Source organism: Manis pentadactyla, chromosome 5 (assembly GCF_030020395.1).
Source record: "Manis pentadactyla isolate mManPen7 chromosome 5, mManPen7.hap1, whole genome shotgun sequence".
Lineage (NCBI taxonomy): Eukaryota > Metazoa > Chordata > Mammalia > Pholidota > Manidae > Manis > Manis pentadactyla.
The window spans coordinates 133750683-133777076 of record NC_080023.1 but is presented as its reverse complement, the minus strand read 5'-3'; the positions used below and the strand labels follow the sequence as shown (position 1 = coordinate 133777076).

Sequence of the window (26394 nt, the reverse complement as noted above, 5' to 3'; positions counted from 1 at the left end):
TTGGATGTTAACCCCTTGTCAGATATGTCAATTACAAATATATCCTCCCATACTGTAGGATGCCTTTTTGTTCTGTTGATGGTGTCCTTTGCTGTACAGAAACTTTTTAGTTTGATGTAATCCCATGTGTTCATTTTTGCTTTTGTTTCCCTTGCTTGAGGAGAGGCGTTCAGGAAAAAGTTGCTCATGTTTATATGCAGGAGATTTTTGCCTATGTGTTCTTCCAAGAGTTTTATGGTTTCATGACTTACATTCAGGTCTTTGATCCATTTCAAGTTTACTTTTGTGTATATGGTTAGACTATAATCCAGTTTTGCCAACACCAGTTGTTGAAGAGGCTATCATTTCCCATTGTATGTCCATAGCTTCTTTATCATATATTAATTGACCATACATGCTTGGGTTTATATCTACGCTCTCTGTAGTCTATTCCATTGGTCTATGGGTATGTTCCTGTGCCAGTACCAAATTGTCTTGATTACTGTGGATTTGTAGTAGAGCTTGAAGTCAGGGAGCATAATTCCCCCCACTTTATTCTTCCTTCTCAGGATTGTTTTGGCTATTCGGGCTCTTTTGTGGCTCCACATGAATTTTAGAACTATTTGCTCTAGTTCTTTGAAGAATACTGTTGGTATTTTGATAGGGATTGCACTGAATCTGTAGATTGCTTTAGGCAGGATGGCCATTTTGACAATATTAATTCTTCCTATCCATGAGCACGGGATGTGTTTCCATTTATTGGTATCTTCTTTAATTTCTCTCAAGTGTGTTGTAGTTTTCAGGGTATAGATCTTTCACTTCCTTCATTACATTTATACCTAAGTATTTTATTCCTTTTGATGCAATTGTGAATGGAATTGTTTTCCTGATTTCTCTTTCCGCTTGTTAATTGTTAGTGTATAGGAATGCAACAGATTTCTGTGTCTTAATTTTGTATCCTGAAACTTTGCTGAATTCAGATATTCTAGTAGTTTTGGAGTGGATTCTTTAGGGCATTTTATGTACAATATCATGTCATCTGCAAACAGTGACAGTTTAACTTCTTCTTTACCAATCTGGATGCCTTTTATTTCTTTGTTTTATATGATTGCTGTGTTGAAGACCTCCAGAACTATGTTGAATATAAGTGGGAGAGTGGGCATCCTTGTCTTGTTCCTGATCTTAAAGGAAAAGCTTTCAGTTTCTCGCTGTTAAGTATAATGTTGGCTGTGAGTTTGTCATATATGGCCTTTATTATGCTGAGGTACTTGCCCTCTATACACATTTTGTTGAGAGTTTTTATCATGAATGGATGTTGAATTTTAATGAATGCTTTTTCAGCATCTATGGAGATGATCGTGTGGTTTTTGTCCTTCATTTTGTTGATGTGGTGGATGATATTGATGGATTTTCTAATATTGCACCATCCTTGCATCCCTGGAATAAATCCTACTTGATCACGATGAATGATCTTTTTGATGTACTTTTGAATTCGGTTTCCTAATATTTTGTTGAGTATTTTTGAATGTCTGTTCATCAGGGATATTGGTCTGTAATTTTCTTTTTTTGTGGTGGCTTTGCCTGGTTTTGGTATCAGAGTGATGCTGGCCTCATAGAATGAATTTGGAAGTTTTCCCTCTTCTATATTTTGGAAACCTAAGGAGGATGGATATTAGTTCTTCACTAAATGTTTGATAAAATTCAGTGGTGAAGCCATCTGGTACAGGGATTTTGTTTTTAGGTAGTTTTTTGATTACCAATTCAATTTAGTTGCTGGTAATTGGTCTGTTCAGATTTTCTGTTTCTTCCTGGCTCAGCCTTAGAAGGTTGTATTTTTCTAGAAAGTTGTCCATTTCTTCAAGGTTATCCTGTTTACTAGCATATAATTTTTCATAGTATTCTCTAATAATTTTTTGTATTTCTGTGGTGTCCGTAGTGATTTTTCCATTCTCATTTCTGATTCTGTTTGTGTGGACTCTCTATTTTCTTAATAAGTCTGGCTAGGAGTTTATCTATTTTGTTTATTTTCTCAAAGAACCAGCTCCTGCTTTCATTGATTCTTTCTATTGTTTTATTCTTCTCAATTTTATTTATTTGTGCTCTAGTCTTTATTATGTCCCTCCTTCTACTTTGGGCTTCATTTGTTCTTCTTTTTCTAGTTTCATTAATTGTGATTTTAGACTGTTCATATGGGATTGTTCTTTCCTGAGGTAGGCCTGTATTGCAATATACTTCCCTCTTAGCACAGCCTTTGTGGAGTCCCTCAGATTTTGCATTGTTGAATTATTGTTGTCATTTGTCTCCATATATTGCTTGATCTCTGTTTTTATTTGGTCACTGATCCACTGATTATTTAGGAGCATGTTGTGAAGCCTCCATGTGTTTGTGGGATTTTTCATTTTCTTTGCATAATTTATTTCTAGTTTCATACCTTTGTGATCTGAGAAGCTGGTTGGCACAATTTCAATCTCTTTGAATTTACTGAGGCTCTTTTTGTGGCCTGGTATGTGATCTATTCTTGAAAATGTACCATGTGCACTTAAGAAGAATGTCTATCCTGCCGCTTTTGGGTCTGTAGATGTCTCTTAGGTCCACCTGTTCTAATGTGTTGTTCAACGCCTCTGTCCCCTTACTTATTTTCTGTCTGGTTGAACTTTCCTTTGGAGTGAGTGGAGTGTTGAAGTCTCCTAGAATGAATGCATTGCATTCTATTTCCCCCTTTAGTTCTGTAATTTGTTTCACATATGTAGGTGATCCTGTGTTGCGTGCATACATATTTATACATATTTATAATGGTTATATCCTCTTGCTGGACTGACCCCTTTATCATTATGTAATGTCTTTCTTTGTCTCTTGTTACTTTCTTTGTTTTGAAGTCTATTTCATCAAATACAAGTACTGCAACTCCTGCTTTTTTCTCCCTATTAGTTGCATGAAATTTTTTTTTCCATCCCTTCACTTTTAGTCTGTTTATGTATTTGGGTTTGAAGTGAGTCTCTTGTAGGCAGCATATAAAAGGGTCTTGCTTTTTTTAATCTATTCAGTAACTCTATATCTTTTGATTGGTGCATTTAGTCCATTTACATTTAGGGTGATTATTGATAGGTATGTACTTATTGCCATTGCAGGCTTTAGATTCGTGGTTACCAAAGGTTCAAGGGTAACTTCCTTACTATCTAAGAGTCTAACTTAACTCAGCTAGTATGCTATTACAAACACAATCTAAAGATTCTCTTTTTGTTTTCTCCTCCTTTTTCTTCCTCCTCCATTCTTTGTGTATTAGGTATCATATTCTGTACTCTTTGTCTATCCCTTGACTGACTTTGGGGGTAGTTGATTTAATTTTGCATTTGTTTAGTAATTAACTGTTCTACTTTATTTACTGTGCTTTGATTACCTCTGGTGACAGCGATTTAGCCTTAGGAACACTTCCATCTATAGCAGTCCCTCCAAAATTCACTGTAGATATGGTTTGTGGAAGGTAAATTCTCTCAGTTTTTGCTTCTCTGAAAACTGTTTACTCCGTCCTTCAAATTTAAATGATAATTTTGCCGGATCTTGTATTCTGGTTTGAGGCCCTTCTGCATCATTGCATTAAATGCCACTCCCTTCTGGCCTGTAGGGTTTCTCCTGAGAAGTCTGATGATAGCCTGATGGGTTTTCCTTTGTATGTGATCTTTTTTCTCTTTCTGGCTGCTTTTAATAGTCTGTCCTTATCTTTGATCTTTGCCATTTTAATTATTATATGTCTTGGTGTTGTCTTCCTTGGGTCCCTTGTGTTGGGAGATCTGTGCACCTCCATGACCTGAGAGACTATCTCCTTCCTCAGATTGGGGAAGTTTTCAACAATAACCTCCTCAAAGACACTTTCTATCTCTTTTTCTCTCTTCTTCTTCTGGTACCCCTATAATATAAATATTGTTCTGTTTGAATTGGTCACGCAGTTCTCTCAATATTCTTTCACTTCTAGAGATCCTTTTTTCTCTCTGAGCCTCAGCTTCTTTGTATTCCTCTTCTGTAATTTCTATTTCATTTATTGTGTCCTCCACTGTATCTAGTCTGCTTTTAAAACCTTCTGTTGTATTCCATGATTGGATATCCAACCGGAATTCATCCCTGAGTTCTTGAATATCTTTCTGTACCCCCATGAGCATGTTTATGATTTTTATTTTGAAATAATTTTCAGGAAGATTCACAAGATCAAATTCAATTGATCCTTTATCAGATGTTTGCAGGATTTTTGTTTGAACCAGGTTCCTTTGATGCTTCATATTTCTATGTGGCCCCCTCTAGTCCCCAGAAGCTCTACTCTCTCCAGCTCCTCAGCCCATGAAGCAATGTTGGGGGTTGCAGGGGAGTGGTGCTGGTGCCTGGGGGGAGAAAAGAGCTGTTTCCTGCTTCCTGGCTGTTATGCCTGTCTCCACTGTCAGAACCAGTGAGCCGAACACATAGGTGTAAGCCTCTATGCTTTGTGTTTGTAATTGCCATAGGCAGGGCTTCCCTCTGGCTGGCCTGATGCCAGGGTAGGGGATAATGGTTTGTGACCCCTGTGCAGGCTGGCCAGGAGGAAGCCACAGCAGGATGCGTATCATGGTGGGGGGCCTTGGAGCTGCATATCCAGCCAGGGGAATGGAGCACCTGGAGGTCCTGAAAGTTCCCAACCCACTGGGAAGAGTGAGCCTGGACAATTTTGTCTACCTGTCCTTTCTCCTGAGCGGTAAGCTCTGTGAAATCCTTGCCCCTTTGGCAGCCCTTTCACTGTTAGGAAGTCTCTCAGACTTCCCACCTTTCTTTAGTCCCAGCAGCCAGATATGGATCTCTGTTTTCCACAAGCAGCTGGAATCTCTGTCTCTTCAGGTATTCCACCTGCCTTAGCTTTCCAACCTCACTAATCACCAGAGCACCATGCAATGTAGGTTCGTGCTCCCAGAGCAGATATTCAGGATTAGGTGTTCAGCATTCTCAGGCCTCCAATCCCTCCCTGCTCTGTTTCTCTTTCTCCCCCTGGTGACTTGGGGTGGGGGAAGGGCTTGGGTCATGCACAATTATGGCTTTGGTACGTTACCCTGTTCCATGAGGTCTGTTCTTTTCTCCAGGTGTATGCAGTCTGGTGCAGCCTCCTTTTCTGTTGCTCTTTCAGGATTAGTTGTATTAATTATATTTTTCTATTATATGTGGTTTTAGGAGGAGGCCACTTTCTCACCTCTCATGCTGCCATCTTTAATCCATCTTTTTTATAGTAGCTATTAATTTTATTATATTTTAAATTGGAGGATTCACAATAATACAACTTCTATAAGTCGTTCTTTATCTTCCTCTCATTTAGATTACCTATCAACAGTTAACAAAGCACTCCAAAATGCAGTGTCTTAAAACACAAATTTGTGGGTTAACCAGGCTCATTTGGGTAGCCCACGTTTGCGTTGGCAAATGGTTGCAGTTAGATGCCCACTGAGACTGGAGTCAACATATGAGTGAAAGATCAACTCAGCTGCATGTCCAAACTGGTTTCTTCCCTCATTTTCAGAGCCTGGGCTGTGATAACTGGCACAGCTGAGGGCTTGCTAGTCATTTCTCTCAGTATCAGTGTGTGTGTGTGTGTGTGTGTATGTGTGTGTGTGTGTGTGTGTGTCTGTTTGTCTTTTTGTATTTCTCTCTCTCTCTCTCCATCTGCATGTGGTTAATTTGGGCTTCCTCACAGTATGTAAGTCTCAGGCCAGTCAGACTTCCTACATCATGTCTGGCTTCCCCAGAGTTTACGTTCCAAGAGACCAGAGCAGAACCTTGAATACTTCCTGTGATCTAGAGTTAACATCATTTCTGAAGCATTCTATTGGTCAAAAGTATGTTATAGGGCCATCCCAGATTCAAGTGGAAGAGCTACACTGGGAGGCATGTTTCATTGGGGGTCCATTTTTGGATACTATCCACCACACTTACATAAAGATTTCATATCATAAGCCTCAAGCTATTCTAAAAGAAAGCATGGGGTTCCCCATATATTGTTCAATTTGAGTAAAGGGAATTTTTCTTACCCCAGCAGGAAGTAATATAATATGTGCTGCTTTATAGGTTTTAACTGTTATTTCTCAAATAGTAACATGTTTTCAATTTATTCAAATTAGCCTTCTCCTCTCATGTAACTAAAGTTTCAAGAGAAAGTAATGTAAAGGTGTCCATAACTAAAAACTGGTGGTGATTTCATCTCAGAAACAGTAGCTAACTACATTCTTTATTATTTCTTTTTCATTTTTTAAAATTTTATTTTGGTATCGTTAATCTACAATTACGTGAGGAACATTATGTTTACTAGACTCCCCCTTCACCACATCCCCCCACATACCCCATTAGTCACTGTCCATCGGCATAGCAAGATGCTGTAAAATCACTATTTGCCTCCTCTGTGTTGCACAGCCCTCCCTGTGCCCCCCCCCACATTATACATGCTAATCATAATGCCCCCTTTCTTCTTCCCTCACCACGACCTCCCTGCCCAACCATCCTCACCAGTCCCTTTCCCTTTGGTAACTGCTGGTCCTTTCTTGGGTTCTGTGATTCTGCTGCTGTTTTGTTCCTTCAGATTGTCCTTTGTTCTTATATTCCAAATATGAGTGAAATCATTTGGTACTTGTCTTTCTCTGCCTAGCTTATTTCACTGAGCATAATACCCTCTAGCTCCATCCATGTTGTTGTAAATGGTAGGATTTGTTTTCTTCTTATGGCTGAATAATATTCCATTGTGTATATGTACCACATCTTTATCCATTCATCTACTGATGGACACTTAGGTTGCTTCCATTTCTTGGCTATTGTAAATAGTGCTGCGATAAAAATAGGGATGCATCTGTCTTTTTCAAATTGGGCTACTGCATTCTTAGGGTAAATTCCTAGGAGTGCAAGTCCTGGGTCAAATGGTAAGTCTATTTTGAGCATTTTGATGAACCTCCATAGTGCTTTCCACAATGGTTGAACTATTTTACATTCCCACCAGCAGTGTAGGAGGGTTCCCCTTTCTCCACATCCTGGCCAACATTTGTTGTTGTTTGTCTTTTGGATGGTGGCAATCCTTACTGGTGTGAGGTGATATCTCATTGTGGTTTTCATTTGCATTTCTCTGATGATTAGCGATGTGGAGCATCTTTTCATGTGTCTGTTGGCCATCTGAATTTCTTCTTTGGAGAACTGTCTGTTCAGCTCCTTGGCCCATTTTTTAAAAGGATTGTCCACTTTTTGTTTGTTGAGGTGCATGAGCTCTTTATATATTTTGGATGTCAAGCCTTTATTGGATCTGTCATTTATGAATATATTCTCCTATACTATAGGATGCCTTTTTGTTCTATTGCTGGTGTCCTTTGCTGTACAGAAGCTTTTCAGCTTGATATAGTCCCACTTGTTCATTTTTGCTTTTGTTTCCCTTGCCTGGGAAGATATGTTCATGAAGAAGTCACTCATGTTTATGTCCAAGACATTTTTGTCTATGTTTTTTCCTAAGAGTTTTATGGTTTCATGACTTACATTCAGGTCTTTGATCCATTTTGAATTTACTTTTGTGTATGGGGTTAGACAATGATCCAGTTTCATTCTCTTACATGTAGCTCTCCAGTTTTGCCGACACCAGCTGTTCAAGAGGCTGTCATTTCCCCATTGTATGTCCATGACTTCTTTATCATATATTAATTGACCTTATATGTTTGGGTTAATGTCTGGAGAGTCTATTCTTTTCCACTGGTCTGTGACTCTGTTCTTGTGCCAGTAACAAATTGTCTTGAATGCTGTGGCTTTGTAGTGGAGTTTGAAGTCAGGGAGTGAGATCCCTCCCACTTTATTCTTCCTTCTCAGGATTGTTTTGGCTATTCGGGGTCTTTGGTGTTTCCATATGAATTTTAGAACTATTTGTTCCAGTTCATTGAAGAATGCTTTTGGTAATTTGATAGGGATTGCATTAAATCTGTAGATTGCTTTGGGCAGTATGGCCATTTTGACGATATTAATTCTTCCTAGCCAAGAGCATGGGAAGAGGTTCCATTTGTTAGTGTCCTCTTTAATTTCTCTTTAGAATGTCTTGTAGTTTTTTTTGGTATAGGTCTTTCACTTCCTTGGTTAGGTTTATTCCTAGGTATTTTATTTTTTTGATGCAATTGTGAATGGAATTGTTTTCCTGGTTTCTCTTTCTATTAGTTCATTGTTAGTGTATCAGAAAACCTCAGGTTTCCATGTATTAATTTTGTGTCCTGCAACTTTGCTGAATTCCAATATTAGTTCTAGTAGTTTTGGAGTGGAGTCTTTAGGGTTTTTTATGTACAATATCATGTCATCTGCAAATAGTGACAGTTTGACTTCTTCTTTACAGATCTGGATTCCTTGAATTTCTTTGTTTTGTCTAATTGCCATGGCTAGGACCTCCAGCACCGTGTTGAATAACAGTGGGGAGACTGGGCATCCCTGTCTTGTTCACGATCTTAAGAGGAAATGCTTTTAGCTTCTCACTGTTCAGTAAGATGTTGGCTGTGGGTTTATCATATATGGTCTTTGTGATGTTGAGGTACTTGCCCTCTATACCCATTTTACTGAGAGCTTTTATCATGAGTGGATGTTGAATTTTTTCTATTGCTTTTTCAACATCTATGGAGATGATCATGTGATTTTTGTCCTTTTTATTTATGTGGTGGATGATGTTGATGGATTTTCGAATGTTGTACCATCCTTGCATCCCTGAGATGAATCCCACTTGATCACGGTGTATGATCCTCTTGATGTACTTTTGAATTCGTTTTGCTAATATTCTGTTGAGTATTTTTGCATCTGTGTTCATTAGGGATATTGGTCTGTAATTTTCTTTTTTGGTGGGGTCTTTGCCTGGTTTTGGTATTAGGGTGATGCTGGCTTCACGGAATGAATCTGGAAGTTTTCCCTCTTCTTCTATTTTTTTGGAAAACTTTAAGGAGAATGGGCACTATGTCTTCTCTGTATGTCTGATAAAACTCTGCAGCAAATCCATCTGGCTTGGGAGTTTTGTTCTTGGGTAGTTTTTTGATTACCGGTTCAATTTCGTTGCTGGTAATTGGTCTGTTTAGATTATCTATTTCTTGCTTGGTCACTCTTGGAAGGTTGTATTTTTCTAGGAAGTAGTCCATTTCTTCTAGTTTTTCCAGCTCATTAGCATAAAGTTTTTTGTAGTATTCTCTAATAATTCTTTGTATTTCTGTGGGGTCTGTCTTGCTTTTTCCATTCTCATTTCTGATTCTGTTGATGTATGTAGATTCTCTTTTTCTTTTTATAAGTCTGGTTAGGGGCTTATCTATTTTATTTTCTCAAAGAACCAGCTCTTGGTTTCATTGATTTTTTTCTATTGTTTTATTCTTCTCAATTTTATTTATTTCTTCTCTGATCTTTATTATGTCCCTCCTTCTGCTGACTCTAGGCCTCATTTGTTCTTCTTTTTCTAATTTTGATAAGTGTGTCTTTAGACTATTTCTTTGGGATTGTTGTTCCTTCTTTAAATATGTCTGGATTGCTAAATACTTTCTTCTTAAAACTGCTTTTGCTGCATCCCACAGAAGTTGGGGTTTTGTGTTGTTGTTGTCATTTGTTTCCATATATTGTTCGATTTCTATTTTAATTTGTTCATTGATCCATTGATTATTTAGGAGCATGTTGTTAAGCCTCCCTGTGTTTGTGAGCCTTTTTGCTTTCTTTGTACTATTCATTTCCAGTTTTATACCTTTGTGGTCTGAGAAGTTGGTTGGTAGAATTTCAATGATTTTGAATTTTCTGAGGCTCTTTTTGTGGCCTAGTACGTGGTCTATTTTGGAGAATGTTCCATGTGCACTCGAGAAGAATGTGTATCCTGTTACTTTTGGATGTAGAGTTCTATAGATGTCTATTAGGTCCATCTGTTCTAGTGTGTTTTTCAGTGCCTCTGTGTTCTTATTTTCTGTCTGGTTGATCTGTCCTTTGGAGTAAGTGGTGTGTTGAAGTCTCCTAAAATAAGTGCATTGCATTCCATTTCCTCCTTTAATTCTGTGAGTATTTGTTTCACATATGTCAGTGCTCCTGTATTGGGGCATATATATTTATAATGGTTAAATCCTCTTATTGGATTGACCCCTTTATCGTTATGTAATGTTCTTCTTTATCTCTTGTTACGTTCTTTGTTTTGAAGTCTATTTTTTCTGATACTAGTACTGCAACACCTGCCTTTTCTCCCTGTTGTTTGCATGAAATATCTTTTTCAATCCCTTGATTTTTAGTCTGTGCATGTCTTTGGGTTTGAGGTGAGTCTCTTGTAAGCAGCATATAGATGGGTCTTGCTTTTTTATCCATTCTATTACGCTGTGTCTTTTGATTGGTGCATTCAGTCCATTTACATTTAGGGTGATTATTGAAAGATATGTACTTATTACCATTGCAGGCTTTAGGTTTGTGGTTTCCAAAGTTTCAAGGTTAGCTTCTTTACTATCTTACTGTCTAACTTAACTCACTTATTGAGCTATTATATACAGAGTCTGATGATTCTTTATTTCTCTCCCTTCTTATTCCTCCTCCTCCATTCTTTGTATGTTAGGTGTTTTGTGTGTGTGTGTGTGTGTGTGTGTGTGTGTGTGCTCTTTTGTGTTTCCTTTCACTGCTTTAGTGGGTAGTTGATTTTATTTTTTGCCTTTAGTTATTATTTGATTGTTCTACTTTCTTTGCTGTGATTTTATTTTCTCTGGTGACATCTGTTTAGCCTTAGGAGTGCTTCCATCTAGAACAGTCCCTCTAAGATACTCTATAGAGGTGGTTTGTGGGAGGCAAATTCCCTCAACTTTTGCTTGTCTGGGAATTGTTTAATCCCTCCTTCATATTTAAATGACAATCGTGCTGGATACAGTATCCTTGGTTCAAGGCCATTCTGTTTCATTGCTTTAAATATATCATGCCATTCTCTTCTGGCCTGTATGGTTTCTGTTGAGAAGTCTGATGATAGCCTGATGGGTTTTCCTTTGTAGGTGACCTTTTTTCTCTCTCTGGCTGCCTTTCATAGTCTGTCCTTGTCCTTGATCTTTGCCATTTAATTATTATGTGTCTTGGTGTTTTCGTCCTTGGGTCCCTTGTGTTGGGAGTTCTGTGTGCTTCCATGGTCTGAGAGGCTATTTCTTTCCCCAGTTTGGGGACGTTTTCAGCAATTATTTCTTCAGAGACACTTTCTATCCCTTTTTCTCTCCCTCGTTCTTCTGGTACTCCTATAATGTGGATATTATTGCATTTCAATTGGTCACACAGTTCTCTTAATATTCTTTCATTCCTGGACATCTTTTTATCTCTCTCTGCGTCAGCTTCTCTGCATTCCTGTTCTCTGATTTCTATTCCATTAATGGCCTCTTGCATCTCATCCATTCTGCTTTTAAGTCTTTCCAGAGATTGTTTTATTTCTGTGTTCTCCCTCCTTAGCTCTTGCATATTTCTCTGCAAGTCCATCAGCATGGCTATGACCTTTATTTTGAATTCTTTTTCAGGAAGATTGGTTAAATCTATCTCCTCAGATTCCCTCTCACGGGAGGATATCTGGGTTAGTCTCATCTGTATCAAATTCTTCTGCCTTTTCATGGCGATAGAGGTAGTCATAAGCTGTTGGCATGTGTGTCAGCTGGGAGAACCAAGACCCTTTCCACTTGCTCCTGGCCTTCCTTTCCTGGGAGAATGGCGACCTCTACTGGCTTGTGCTGGGCAGCTGCATGCAGATAGGGTCTCTGATTCTTGCCCGGGCTGCTGTGGAGTTAAGCTCTGCGGTTGTTGTGGGCGTGGCCACTTTCAGGCTCCTGCTCCGCTATGGTGGGGCCTCACCGGATGTGGAATGGGTGGGAGGCTGTTTATCGCCATGAGGGGACTCCAAGTGAGCTGCCGCCCAGGGGTTAGGGTGCCCAGAATTCCCTCGGATCTGCTGGGCTGATTGTGCCGGGATGCTTCCATCCAGCTGTGAGGCTCCTGTCCCTTTAGACTTTCAACAAGCACTCACTTTTCTTTTGTTCCAGGTGCACCAGCCGTGGGGACCCGTTCACTGGTTTTACTGTCCTGTTTCCCTACACGCCATGTACTGTGTGTCTGCGCTCCTGGTGTGGATGGCTAGGGCTGGGTATTTAGCAGTCCTGGGCTCCCACTCCCTGCCCGCTCCAACTCCTCTCCTCCTGCCAGGATCTGGGGTAGAGGTGGCGCTTGAGCCCCGTCGGACTTCAGCTTGTATCTTACCCCCTTCATGAGGTGCTGGGTTCTTGCAGGTGTAGATGTAGCCTGGCTGTTGTATCTTCTGGTCTCTCTTTTAGGAATAGTTGTATTTGTTTTATTTTTAAAAATATGTATGTAGTTTTGCTTTTCTAGAAATTTTAAGTAAATGTAATCATACATAGTCTTATATGTGTGATTTCTTTCACTTACTTTTTTTTTTGAGGTTCATCTACTTGCCTGCATCAGTGGTTCATTCATCTTTATTATTGACTAGTATTCCATTGTATGGATGAATCAGTTGGTTTTTCCATGCTCCAGCTGGTGGTCATTTGGACTTTTTCCAGTTTGGGCTTATTGTGAATAATGCTGCTATGAACATTCACATTCTTAGTCTTCATAGTAAGTCCTGACAGTTGGCTTTCTCTTGTTTGTAATAACAGTGCCTGACTTGTTTTGATTGCTGAGGCATCCACTCCAAAATGGCTACATAAAATAAACACACTGCCAACCACATGACAGAGAAAGAGCCAGGCCTCTGCACTCCACCGCCTGTTCTGAGGCTCCTTTGTCTTAGAGATCTTGGTTGGTTTTTATAACTGACCATTTTGGCAGCTCATTTTTTTCTCTTTCCGCCTTGTAAATTCCAGCTCTTATGTTTAAATTCACCATTAAAAAGTGAGCCTCAAAAACCCTAGGTCCCCACCTTAACCACAAAAAACAAAAAACAAAAAACAGAACCCAAGGCCAGAGCCTTGTCTCTCCTGGCAACCTTGCTATGTGTCCCAGGTGTGCCATGCAGGGACTTGTAAATAATAAACCTTATTTCTTTCAAAGTTTCCTGATGATTACTGTTGAGGGCATCTTGTGATCATAAAAGAACCACAGGGCAGATCCAGACACAACACTGGTAACCAATAAGCTGAGACCAGCACATAAAAGCCTTCTTGTGGAAAATTTTCATTTCTCTTGAATAGATACACAGGAGTGGACATACTGAATCATAAGGTATGTTTAACTTTTTAGTTAATCATTAGGTATGTTTAACTGCTGAACTGTGGGTGTTCCATTTAACATTTCCACCAGCATTACCTGAGAGTTCTGGTTTCTCCACAGACTCATCAACACACTTGGCCTTGCCAGCCTTTTTTGATCACCGTACTCTTGATCATGTTCTCTGTGGGTATTTGCTTGTGATGTGTCCCTAGTGTATTAGGATATAGGCTTGGCTGTTGTAACACAGACCCAAAACAATAATGGCTTAAACAAGAGAGAAGCAATGGGTTATAATCAGTCCAGGTGATAATCAGAGATGGTAAGAAGTCGTCATAGTTACAAGGGGCATGGTATCAAGTTTCCAACTTGTTGTTCTACCATCTCTAGGACACAGCACTTGTCCTCATGATCCAACATAGCTGACTACCACATCTACATTCCAATCAGCAGGAAGCAGGGTGCACTTCTTCCCTTTAAGGGCACAATCCAGAAGCTGCATACATCTCTTCCACATACATCTCCCTGGCCACCCCTGATGACTAGGCTCTTGCTAGCTGCACAGAGGTTTGGGGAATAGCTTTTTTCTAGGCAACTGGGTATCTGGCTAAAATCCATGGGCTTTATTATTCTAGAAGAAAGGAAACAGATATTTGGAGGACAGCTAGCAGCCTGTGCCACATCATGACAGCACTTGGTATGTGTATTTGATATATTTAACTCTCACCCCTGCTAATTTGTTCTGAAAGCTCATAGCTGGAACACAAGTGATGCTGTTTGAGTTCTGTTCTGCCCAGATATTTAATGCTTTTTACATTAATGTGTCTTCTTTCTTCAGTCTTCTTTGCTTTGCTCTTATGGATTTTCATATTGGTCTTTGATACATTTTATGTTTCATTAGCCTTTCTTTTGCAATTTCTCAGATTTCTTACATGCCAATTTTTATGGTTCTTAAAATTTTGAAGCTTTAAGTAAATTAGTGTCCAAATGCTTTAAATTATTTGATTAAATAATCAGATACATATAACATCAGTTCCAAAACATGGAGAAATGTCTAACGTTAAGCAATATGGAAGCTTTAAGCTACACTTTTCAAAGGAGAAAAAAATTCTCAGAGATACACAATTCATCTAAATAGCCACTACCTATCAGTGACAATATTTAAGAAATAACATGATCAGAGGCTACTTGCATGTTCACTGGCTGGAGTGACTTATGAGAGGCTCAACTTTGGGGAAGCACATTTTGTTTTTAAAAACAAAATCTGAATGCACATATAGATGATCTTTTAGATGACCTGCTTGCTTAATTCATCCACCTCAACATCCATCTCATCTAAATATTCATCTTTGGTCCCTGGTCTAAAACACAGTCATGCTCCTTAGCACACTTCTGGACATCACAAACATCTCCATCCAGTGACCATTCAAATCCTGGATGAACACTGGGCTCCCTGAATGTGTACTGATACTGCCATCATCATGCTGAGCAAGTCCCATCCACTTGCTCTTTCCCTTTAAGGTCCAAGTTGTCTCCCCCACTGCAGAAGGCCCTTTCCTTGGCACCTCAGCCAGGGCCCTCACCCAGGGGTTTTCTCCTACAAAAGGAGACCAGAAACTAGCTTAAACTGCCTGCTAATAAAAGTATAGTTGCCTGAATCCTACCATTTGCAGCAAAATGGATGGAGCTGGAGGGTATTATGCTCAGTGAAACAAGCCAAGCGGAGAAAGAGAAATACCAAATGATTTCACTCATCTGTGGAATATAAGAACAAAGGAAAAACTGAAGGAACAAAACAGCAGCAGAATCACAGAACTCAAGAATGGACTAACAGGTACCAAAGGTAAAGGGACTGGGGAGGATGGGTGGGTAGGGAGGGATAAGGGGGGGAGAAGAAGGGGGGTATTAAGATTAGCATGCATGGGGGTGTGGGAGAAAGGGGAGGGCTGTACAACACAGAGAAGGCAAGTAGTGATTCTACAACATTTGCTATGCTGATGGACAGTGACTGTAAAGGGGTTTATAGGGGGGACCTGGTATAGGGGAGAGCCTAGTAAACATAATATTCGTCATGTAAGTGTAGATTAATGATACCAAAAAAAAAAAAGGCAGTTCCTGTGTGAAGACCTCCAATGAGTCCTACACAAGGGTATAAAGGGCATACAAAAGTGTAGGCAAAGGGTCTGTTTGTGTTTATACAGAGGATCAAAGCCTAATTGGGCTACCCCGAAAATGAACTAAGATACGATATGAAGAAGAACTTCCAACATCAGCACTCTCTGGAAGACTCATGCCAGAAGATGATCATCAAAAAACCCCAACAAAGATCCACGCACTGCTACAGCTGTAGATGCACTCATCCCACCAGTTCCTGGACTTCCCATGGGAATGAAGAAGGAGATATCTAAACTGGCCTGTGCATACAGTAAAACAACAAATTTGACTGGATCTATACTGTTGGAACTCAAACAAGAATTAGGAGAAGTGCAAATTGTAGCGCTCCAAAATCTTACAACTACAGACTATTTACTGTTAAAAGAACATATGGGATGTGAACAGTCCCCAGGAATGGGTTGTTTTAATTTGTCTGATTTCTCTCAGACTGTTCAAGCTCAGTTGGACAATATCCACCATATCATAGATAAGTTTTCACAAATGCCTAAGGTGCCTAACTGGTTTTCTTGGTTTCACTGGAGATGGCTGGTAATTATAAGTATGCTTTGGTTATGTAACTATACTCCTATTATGTTAATGTGTGTGCGCAATTTAAGTAGTAGCTTAAAACCTATACATGCTGAAGTTACTCTACAAGAAGACATGTCAAAGAAATAATCAATCTTCCCATGTTTTCTTCCGCCTGCTTCTTCTATAGCTTTTCTTCTTCCTTCCTAATTACAACCCTTAAATAGAATTCGTGTCTCATATCAAATTTACCGAGTATCATAATTCTTCCAAGTGGTAAAGATACCTCAAGACAAATGCTGGGCATAGAAGCCACAGGGCATAAATATGCAAAGAAGTAAAAAGCTAACCTTTTCAAACAATAAGGCTTCTCTCTCACTTACCAACTTTACATTTCCCTGTATGGCCCCGGAAGATGACTGGTTAGCCAGAGACGGGTAAGATTCCTCAAGGGAGGAACAACCTAAGACAAGCACAGTCGCAGGGGGGCCATCAGGTGAGAAATTGGGGATCAACAGAGGTGAGGCTTAGAACCTCACCCCCCCTGTTCTGAGAGAAATCTTCTGCATCCGTGGATGTTTTATTGCCCTTGTCTAGCTTGGATTAACACATAGTCTACAGGCACACACCTGATCATCTACATTTGCTCTCTTACAACACTAAACTATGTTTTCTACCTTTATCTTGTATCTACCTACCACTTAAGCATTTTATTAAAAATAATAATAATAGAGAAATGTAGTATCCACATATAAATCAAGTATAAAAATCAAATGAGTATTCATATTTGAACTGTTTATAGTTCATAATGCATGAGCAAAACCAAAAGTTTCTGTGATGACTGCCCTTGTACTGTTCACCATGTAACTTATTCATTATGTAAGAATTTGTTCTCCATGTAAGAACTTGTTCGTTATGCTTCAGAAGATTGGAGACTGATGAAAATTAGGCTTGGGGTGGATTAATGATTGTGCATTGAGCATTGACTCCCCTATACAGAATTTTATTGTTGTTAACAACCATTTGATCAATAAATATGAGAGATGCCCTCACAAAAAAAAAAAAAAGTACACACTTCCAATTGTAAAATAAATAAGTAACTGGGATGTAATGTATAGCATAAGGAATATAGTCAAAATATGGTAACAACTTGGTATGGTGATAGCTGGTACCTAGAATTATCATGTATATAAATGTTGAATCACTGTGTTGTACACCTGAAACTAATGTAATGTAATACTGTGCGTCAACTACCCTTCAATAAAAAATAATTATCTACAAAAAAAAAAAAAAGATGTTAGTGAAGTATTCATTTATGAATTAAGCATCATCATTAAAAAAAAAATACAACCAACAAACAAAAGTAATTTCAGTGCAGCTCAGATCTCTGTCAAAGTGATGAAAAACAAGGAAAGACTTAGAAACTCTCAGGCCAGAAGGCTGCAGATATATGATAGCTAAATGCGGTATGGTGCCCTGGGTGGGATCCTGGAATAGAAAGAGAGCATTAATGGAAAAACTTGTTAATCCAAATAAAGTATGGAGTTTGGTTAAAAAAAAAAAAGAAGTATAGTTGCCTGATGTAACCACCAAAAAGGCTTGAGTTTGGGGATCGAGCTAGAAATCCTACTCAGAGCCCAAATCTAATTTGAACACACATACATTTTTGCTAGGGTTGGAATCAGAAACCTTGAACATGTATCTTTAGGAATACCAATATACGGTACATTTGACATTAAAAAAATTATATGTAGCTCTATCCACACAAAGATTACCAACCTCTCAGTAAAAGAGTCAAGGGGCTGGATCCATTAAATTCTGCAACCTGTTAAGGTCAGATTTTCTTAACCTATTGAAAACAATTGAAATTTGGGGCTAGATAATTCTTTGCTGTAGGAGACTGCCCTGTGCCTTGCGAAATGTTTACCAGTATCCTTGGCCTCCCCCTACCAGTCGCCACTAGCACATTCCCACATCCAGCTGTGCATTTTCAGACATTATTAAATATTCCCTTGAGGGCAAAATTATGACCAAGTGAGGGCCTCTGGGTTAGGAACATGAATGGAAAGCACTTACTCAGGCAGGCATAAACTTCTCAAACACAAGGCAGGTCTTGCTAGTTGGGTCACAAAACCACAATCTTTTAGTCTGTTGTTAAGAATCTGAATGATGATGACAACGACAGCTACTATAGATGCGACACCAGGTGTATACTAAGTGTGTAACCTTTGAACTTCACGATGGCTGTCAAGTAAATTCTATTAACTCATTTAACAAGTGAGAAAACTGAGAATCAGAAGACCGCATAACTTATTTAAGGTGAAAGAGGAAGTGAGAGAGCTGGAATTAAAATCCAGATCTGCAGGTCAACAAACTCCATCCTCTCCCCACACTCCAAGCTCACTCTCAAGGCAGTGATTTCCTTCTCTCTGTTGCTGTCTATGGATATGACATCTGTATTTTTCCTGCATGCAAACACACCTTCTTAGGGCACATTATATACTTCAAGGGGCTGCAAAAAAGTGCCAATGAGCTGTATGAGTACCCTGCTGGTAAGTTTACTTTATTGCTGTTCTTGCAAAACTGGAAAATCTCTCGTGGTTCTGCTAAAGAAAAATGATTGTTCTCAGGGGACCTTGACTCCCCAACTATCTGTCCTCAGTTCCAAGCCACTTTCACATCAGCCTAGCTTGGTTTATCCTGACCACCACATGAAGTCATTGACAAAAAAGGGAGAACCATGCCAAGTTCACTGCCAAAACACTACAAAATTATGATACTAAAGACAGGAAGGTCCTGACCACAGGGTGGCTTTTAAAGAAGTAAGACAGACATCAGAAAGTTTACAGATCATGAACTAGACCATCAGTATGGACCATCAAAACCTGACAACTTCCAACCACCAACCTTGTTAAGAGGTTCCCAAGTTCTTGTCCACATGTGTTCCTTACTGGCCATTCTCTGATGTGAAATCCATGGACATAGATTTGGACACATGAAAGCACACATATGACAATGCCCTTCTTAAGCATTTCATTTCATTCTAGAATATCACACTTTAATAAAAACATATTCAAAGTAGTTGTTAGTCAAATTTCTCTCATTTGAAACATTTGTTTTCCATTAGTCAGTTGTCACCCTAGGCTGAAATGACCTGGAAACTTTAAAAATGTTGATGCCTGGGTCCCACCCCAGGGGACTGTTACTTGTTGGTCTGGGTGGGCCTTGTAATGGAGATTCTGGAAAGCTCCCTGTGGTTCTAATGTGCACCTGTGGTAGATTTTTACAATAGTGGTCCCTGGTCCACCATGCCCACCTGTACCCTGTACAGGGTACACCTTGTGCCCTGGTAGAATGACTTTGGGTGTTGCCATGTGACTGGCTCTGGCCAGTGAAACATTAGCAAATATGACAAAAGCAGCGACTAGAAGACATTTGTGCTCTGGGGCTTGCCCTTTCTCTTACTGCTCCTGGAACTGGCACAATGTGAAAAAACTCACGCTAGCCTGCTAGAAACATAAGGTCAGCCAACAGCCACCAGAAATGTGATTCCCCAGCTCAAGGTGAGCCAAGGAGTAATGGCAGCCATGTCAATGACCTCAGGTCAGACCAGCAGAACTACTCTGCTGAATGCACACTACAACACTGACCCATAGAATAATGAGCAAATAAAATCACTGTTCTTTGAACATTTAACAGTTCACTTTCAGAGTGGTTGTTATGCAGCAATAGCTAACTGATTAAGCTGCCAAGGTTGAGAAGCACGGTTACATGATAATTTTGGAGATTCCTTATTTATTATTTATATTTATTTTTTGCAAAAGGAATGCCCATTGTTAAATTTTGCAGGCTACAAAAATTATGAAGAAAAAAATGATTTTATCGCTAGAGGCAATGACTGCTAAAGTTTAGCACTTTTTATTTTGCTTCCAAATGATTTAGACTTAATCAAAACTAAACTAACTGAAAAGCTAACAATAGAGAACGATTACAAATAAGTGCCTTTTGCAAACTGAGCAGGGGCAGAAAGGGACTGAGGCTGCACCTCAACCTGATCCCTTGTGAACACAGACATCCACAGTGTCCCTGGCAGTCTGGCACAGGAAGGGGGAGACCAGTGGCTGCATTGAGGTCCACTTGCCCCCTACCACTCACTCCTAGCCAGCAGCAGGAGCCCCACCTTGCCTTCTCTGGTCTTCACCCTACTCTAGCTTCACCCTACTCTAGTCCCCTACCACAACCATATCCAACAGGTCCTAACCAGTGTCAAAATAACTGGTTAATGACCTTTGTTAACAGTCTCATTTAAAACCCTTTTGCTCCTTGTTAAGAAACTAATTAGCTTAAGTATCTAGAAACAGACTTGAATGAAGCAGTATAATTTCCATAAAGAACTACTATGTATAAAAGCACCTATTTTTCTGTCTTGAAAACTCCAAAAAAGTTTTCTGTAAATACTGTCCCTGAGCTCAGCACACCTGAAATACTCACAGTGCTTTCAGAACAGACACTAACTGTACACAAAGCAAGACGGTGAGAGACATAAAGAATTACCTTATTTTTTAAACTCTTTTGGAAGCTTTAGTAACTCCTCTGAACTACATACTTAGTCATTAATTGCTACTTAATTTTACTACCTACAGCTTGTAAAGAGCCTTAGGCACCAGAGAATTTTGCTTGTTAATTTTTAATAGTAATTGGTAATGACTTGTTTTGACAGAAGTGGTTTCACACATGGGAAAGCCACAAATTCCAATCTTTAATAAAGAATAACAATGTGTATTTGGGGGTTGTTTTATTTTTATTCTTTCTTTTTTTTTTAATTTCAAATGCCAAAGCAATCATCTTTGACTGTAGAACTTCTGGGTCTCCTCAAAAAGTCATGGGTAGTTCAGCTCCAGGGAGAGCCTGGAGAGTTTTTTTTAAAAATACCTGGGCTGGCCAGGTGTTGGTTTGGGGCCAAACCTGTCTTGCTGTGCAAAGTAACTCCTCTATCACGGAAACAGAAACTTGCAATCTAAACAAAAAGATTAGAATTTTTTTCTCTGCAACATACGGTTTCCAAATGAAGCAGTGTTTCTGCTTTTAAAAATTAGAAAAAGTCATTGAGAAGGAAAGAAAGGGCAAAGAAAGGATTAAAGTAGCTAATGTGAAACAAATTGAAATGACAGTAGCCGTGAAGGCCAATCAAGTCTATACAAAATAAAATAGAGAATGGTGGTGGTAGTTGTAGGCCATGTCCCAGGGGAAAAAAAATCCACTGAAAACAGTATACTCTTCAGAGCCAGATGAATCTCTTCAGAGGTCCCAACCCCTGAAAAGGCTCTTCCACCCCTAAGTCCCAATACAGAATTCAAAATAAAAACAGTATTAATATATATAACACCCCACTGAGCTGTACTCTCTTACATGTGCCCTTTACAGTAGACCTCAATAGAAGACAAATAAAACACAAAAGTGAAAGATATATGCTGAAATTAGAATAACTTTCTTTAGTGCCCTTCCAATCCAGAACTGATTCTCAGAGGAAGAAATAATTAAAATTAAAAGATAATGTCATTATATTATAAATTATTTTAATCACCATGCACTTAACTTACTTAGAGACAGCAACAGCTTTAACTTGTATTTTTCCATCAGGTAGAGTGATGGGTTTTGTATATTTAAATGTAGTATTTTCACCATAACCAACTCTCTTCAGGAATTCAGGTTTGCTGCCATCCAGGGTGTAATATATGTTGACATCTAGGGTGTCTGAAAAACCCAAAACAGGATAGATGTAATTAACACTGAAGTAACAAATTCCTGAACAATGCTAAATTTCTTTTATATGGTAGAAATTAATAACAATAACTAACACTAACAATAACTTACATATTCTTATGTATTATAGAAATGAATAACAATAAATAAGAAAGAAAATTGAGTTCTTTCTCTGTACCAGGCACTGTCTTTACATGAATTACATCATTTCACTTACACAACCATATCCAACAGGTCCTATTTTATACCTACTTAATAAATGAGGAAACATAGTCCCAGAGAGGGTAAGAAACTTGTTGAAGTACAGCAGAATTGTGTTGGACTTTGGCTAGGTTGGGTCCACAGCCCATACTCCTGAGTCACTATGCTATCTTGCCTCTCCAGTAGGGCCCTGATACAAATGGAGTAGACGTTAGCTTGGTAAAACACCCATTTAGAAAGCAGAAGCTAATTTTTCATTTTTTGAGCATGGCTTCAGAAATGCCTTTATCATATTTTATTTAGACTTGGTAATTCCTACACTTTTTGGAAAAATCTTGAAGGTAATAAGTTCATATGATTCAAGGTTCAAAAGTTCAAAAAAGATTGCTAAGAGAGTAGATCTTAAAAGTTCTCATCACAAGAAAAATAAATTATAATTATGTGGTGATGGATGTTACAAAATGTACATATATCATAGTTACACACTTGAAACTACAATGTTATATGTCAATTGTTTTTTTTTTTCTTAAAAAAGCTCAAAAAAAGGAGATACAATTAAAAGTCTCCCTCACATCACTGACATTAGCTGGCCAAAGGCAATCAATGGTATTTTGAATATCCTTCCAAAACTATTTTATATCCGTACAAACCTATATGTACATATTCTTATTTCTACCTCTCTTTCAACACAAATAGTGGCATACCAAACCCTGATCCACACTTTTTTTTTCATTGAACAGTAATACCTTGGACAGTGTTCTACACTGGTATGTAGAGTAACCCTATTCTTTGTTATGGTTGCATCACATTCTCTCCCTATATAGAAGAACAATAATTTAACTAGTCCCCTATAGATGGATATTTAGTCTTTATTTTTCTTTCTCCTTTTCTTTTGCCTTTATAAGCAGTGCAATAACTTCAGAGAAAGTTCTTTTTATATCTGTATGATATGTAGAACAAGTACTACTGAGTCAAAAACATACATGCACTTGTTATTTTGATTAATATTGCCAAACATCCCATCGTGGATGTTGAAACATATTTACACTGTGACCAGCAATGCATGAAAGTGCCCATTTACTTGTAACCTCACCCATATAGTGTGTTATCAATTTTTCTTTTTTTTTTTGTCAATCTCTTAGGTTAAAAAAACACTATCTTGTAGTTTTAACTTACATTTCTTACATTTTTAGTAAGAATCATTCATTCATTACATATTTACTAGGTACTTATCATGTGCCAGACACTGTTCTAGACACTGGGGATACACCAGTGACCAAAGTCCCTGTTCTCTTAGAGCATCCATTCTAGAAAGGATACACAAATAAGCATATACATTCTGTTGAGTGGTGATTAAGTGCAATGCAGTAAATGAAGTCAGGGATAAGGTCTGGGGAGAAAAGGGTAGGTATCCTCATATGTCTGAAAGCCATTTATATTTCCTTTGCTATAAAATGTCCTTTCACATCCTATGCCCATTTTTCTATTGGGTTATTATTCTTTTTGTCACTGAACTTTAGAAACTATTTATTAAACATTTTAAATATGAGGAAATTTGGATACCCTATCATTCATAAAATCATTTATCAATAATCATCCAACTCTTCCTAAGAGTTATGGGCACATTTATTAAAATTTGTATTTTGGTTTGAGAATTTTAAAAAAATATTAGCTTTTAAGATGAAGGGAGATGAGGTATAACTGAACATATTTTTAGTTGGAACTCTCCGTTTAGGAAGCCCAGGGGTTACCATGCATATAGGTAAGTAGTTTTTACACAGTTATTGAAATATATAATCAGAATCTCAGCATCTTTTTAAACAAGTACTTGTTCATATGTTTTATCTACAGAACTTTCCCTTCTACTTATATATTCCTGTCAATACTAGGAAATACAGTCACTGCTTTATGTCTGTAATAATAGTTAAGATTTATTCTGGTATTACTATGTACTATACCCCATGTACCTAACATAATATATCAATTCATTTAATCCTCACTATGGCTCTGAATGGTAGATCTTATTACCACTATCTAACAATGAGGAAACTGAGACCCCGAAAGGCTAAGTAATGTCATCAAAGGTCACTAGAAGTTGTCAAAACCAGGAATCAATCTCCAACCTGTCTGACTGGAAAGCCTGTGTTAATAGCTCAAATTTATCATCTTGGCAAAATAATGAGAATCCTGGGGAACTTAGGGGAAACACCAGTACATCTTACATTGGCTAATGTGAGGCACAGCACTGCTACACCTGTATACCTATACAAATACAAGGTTGGTCAAAGCAAACCATGTTAATCTAATATAAACCATTTTATAAACCACCAAGTACAACAGTTTCAAATTTCGAAAGTTTTACAAACTTCCTAAGATCCTGACTATAGAAAGCATGCAGAGTTAAATTAACAATCAGATAAACATAATGAGTATGGCAATGTTATTTTAAGCAATTTCAAGTAATCTGATTCTTACCAGATTTCATTTCCAAAAGGGTATTGTTATCAATTTCATGGTTGGCTTTTCCGGGCAGAGGCACTCGCAATGGTATGATCTGAGGGACACACACTGAACCAGCAGTCATTTTCCCTCCTTACATTAAAAAAGTGGATGAGAATAATTCCAGCGGTCACCTTTATTTGAACACAAAGCTGAAGAAAAGCATCCCACGTAAATATAGTAAAATTAGTAAAAGCCACAAAGAATACTGCTATTATACCATCTACAAATATTATTTAATTTTTAATTGAAATAACTATTATTTCAGCTGTATTTTTGCTACTGAGGTCCCATGTAGAGTTTTGATTATTCAAAAACTTACCTCACTTCCGGGAAAAGAGCATGGAAGAATGAGATGGGGGAAATGGAATTATTTTTAATGGGCAAATTAAATGACTACTGCAATCGGAACAAAGACTATCACTAATGATCTGATGTGAGCTCCCTCTGGATCATTATTACCTTTCTCTGCCTCTTATTAGTGTGCCACTTTCTTGGCTTCAGGGAAAGTCATCACACAAGAGGAAAAGAAGTAACTCTGCATATAGAATGAAGTGTTAATTTAGAGCCAGCTCCTCTGGGATAGCTCCAGGTTGAAGGCCCTACAGTTGTTGCCAAGTGGTTCCTGCATTTGAAAAGCTGCAAAGAAACTTTAGAAGGATGGCAGCATATCAAGCCTCAACCAAAAGAAAGCTGGCACTGACAAGTGATATAAACACCTGCTCCATCTCCTGTACTTACAAATAATTTAGTATGCATATGGAAGCCTTACTGATCTTTTTTCCTGGAATGTGTCAAAATTTTTAATTCATGAAGGATTCAGGGGGAGAAAAAGCAAACCTTACCTTAATATAGCAACTGTTTGCACCTCTGTATGGCCTCTTCCAATTTCAATAATTATGGATACATAGCTTTTACTCAATTATAATCTATATAGTCATTCAATTTTTAGTGTACTTCTTGCATCCTCACTCTATTATTCACAATTTTCCATGTGCTTATGTAATCTCATTTACCAATTTGTGGTTGGGCATTTAGGATATGACTAGTTTCATTCTCATTTTGGCTGTTGCAATTCTAAATAATGCTGCTCTGAAAATCTTGTGGCTTGAATTTTGTCACAGACTATATTCCCAAAAGTGGAATAACTAAATTTAAGGAGTGACTTTAATGCCTAGTTGGGTAGTTCCAGGATGGGAGCTAAGAATTTATTTTTATTGAAGTATCATTGATATACAATATTATATTGATTTCAATATACAACACAGTGGTTCAACAGTTACCCATATTATTAAATCCTCACCCCTATTAGTGCAGTTATTATCTATCAACATAGGAAAAAATTACAGAATCAGTGACTGTATTTTCTAAACTGTACTTCTATCCTTCTGACCAACTATATTATAATTGAGAATTTTTGTGTCCTTTTATCCCCCTCACCTTCCCCTCTAGCCCCAATCCCTCCTGCATGGTAACCACCAGTCACTTCTCAGTGTCTATGAGTCTATTGCTATTTTGTTCATTTTGTTTTGTTTTAATATTCCACAAATAAGTGAAATCATATGGTATTTGTCTTTGCCTGGCTTATTTCACTGAGCATAATACCCTCTAGGTCCATCCATGTTGCTGCAAATGGCAGGATTTATTTTTTATCTTGGAATAATATTCCACTGTGCATATGTACATCTTCTTTAACCATTCTTCTATTGATGGACACTATGATTGCTCCCATGTAGGCTAAGCATTTAATCTGCAGCTACTGATAGAATAATAGCCTCTACATAAGTGTGGCTGGATTAGCAGGGGGCGGGGGTCTTACTCATTTTTCCATTTAAGTGAGAGGCAATTAAAATAGTTGAAAAATTAGTTCAAAATAAAAATTGTTGGGGAGGGAGTAATTCGTGCAGCAAGTAAGGGCTGCCCGTGACAGTCGGGCAGCCAGTGCGCCCCAAAGGAAGGGAATCAGAAGTAGACTGATCTGCTAGGCCCAGAGGACAGTGTGGGTCAAAGCAGCTCTCACCCACCAAATCCCCACATTAAGACCGCCCCTCGCTGCCCGGATCCGGAACCCCGTCTAGT

The 26394-nt window shown here is 38.4% G+C and overlaps 1 protein-coding gene across 2 annotated transcripts in view; it reads right to left on the bottom strand.

The window, feature by feature from the left end:
- DZANK1 (double zinc ribbon and ankyrin repeat domains 1) overlaps positions 1 to 26394 on the bottom strand; it is a 115095-nt gene that overhangs the window by 88405 nt on the left and 296 nt on the right. For both annotated transcript variants that reach the window (XM_036892220.2, XM_057502696.1), the window contains exons 2-3: positions 24292 to 24467; positions 21453 to 21606 (exon numbers count right to left, since the gene is read on the bottom strand). In XM_036892220.2, coding sequence (XP_036748115.2) covers positions 21453 to 21606; positions 24292 to 24400 — 263 coding nt within the window. In that variant the 5' untranslated portion in view covers positions 24401 to 24467. The remainder of the gene's footprint in view (positions 1 to 21452; positions 21607 to 24291; positions 24468 to 26394) is intronic.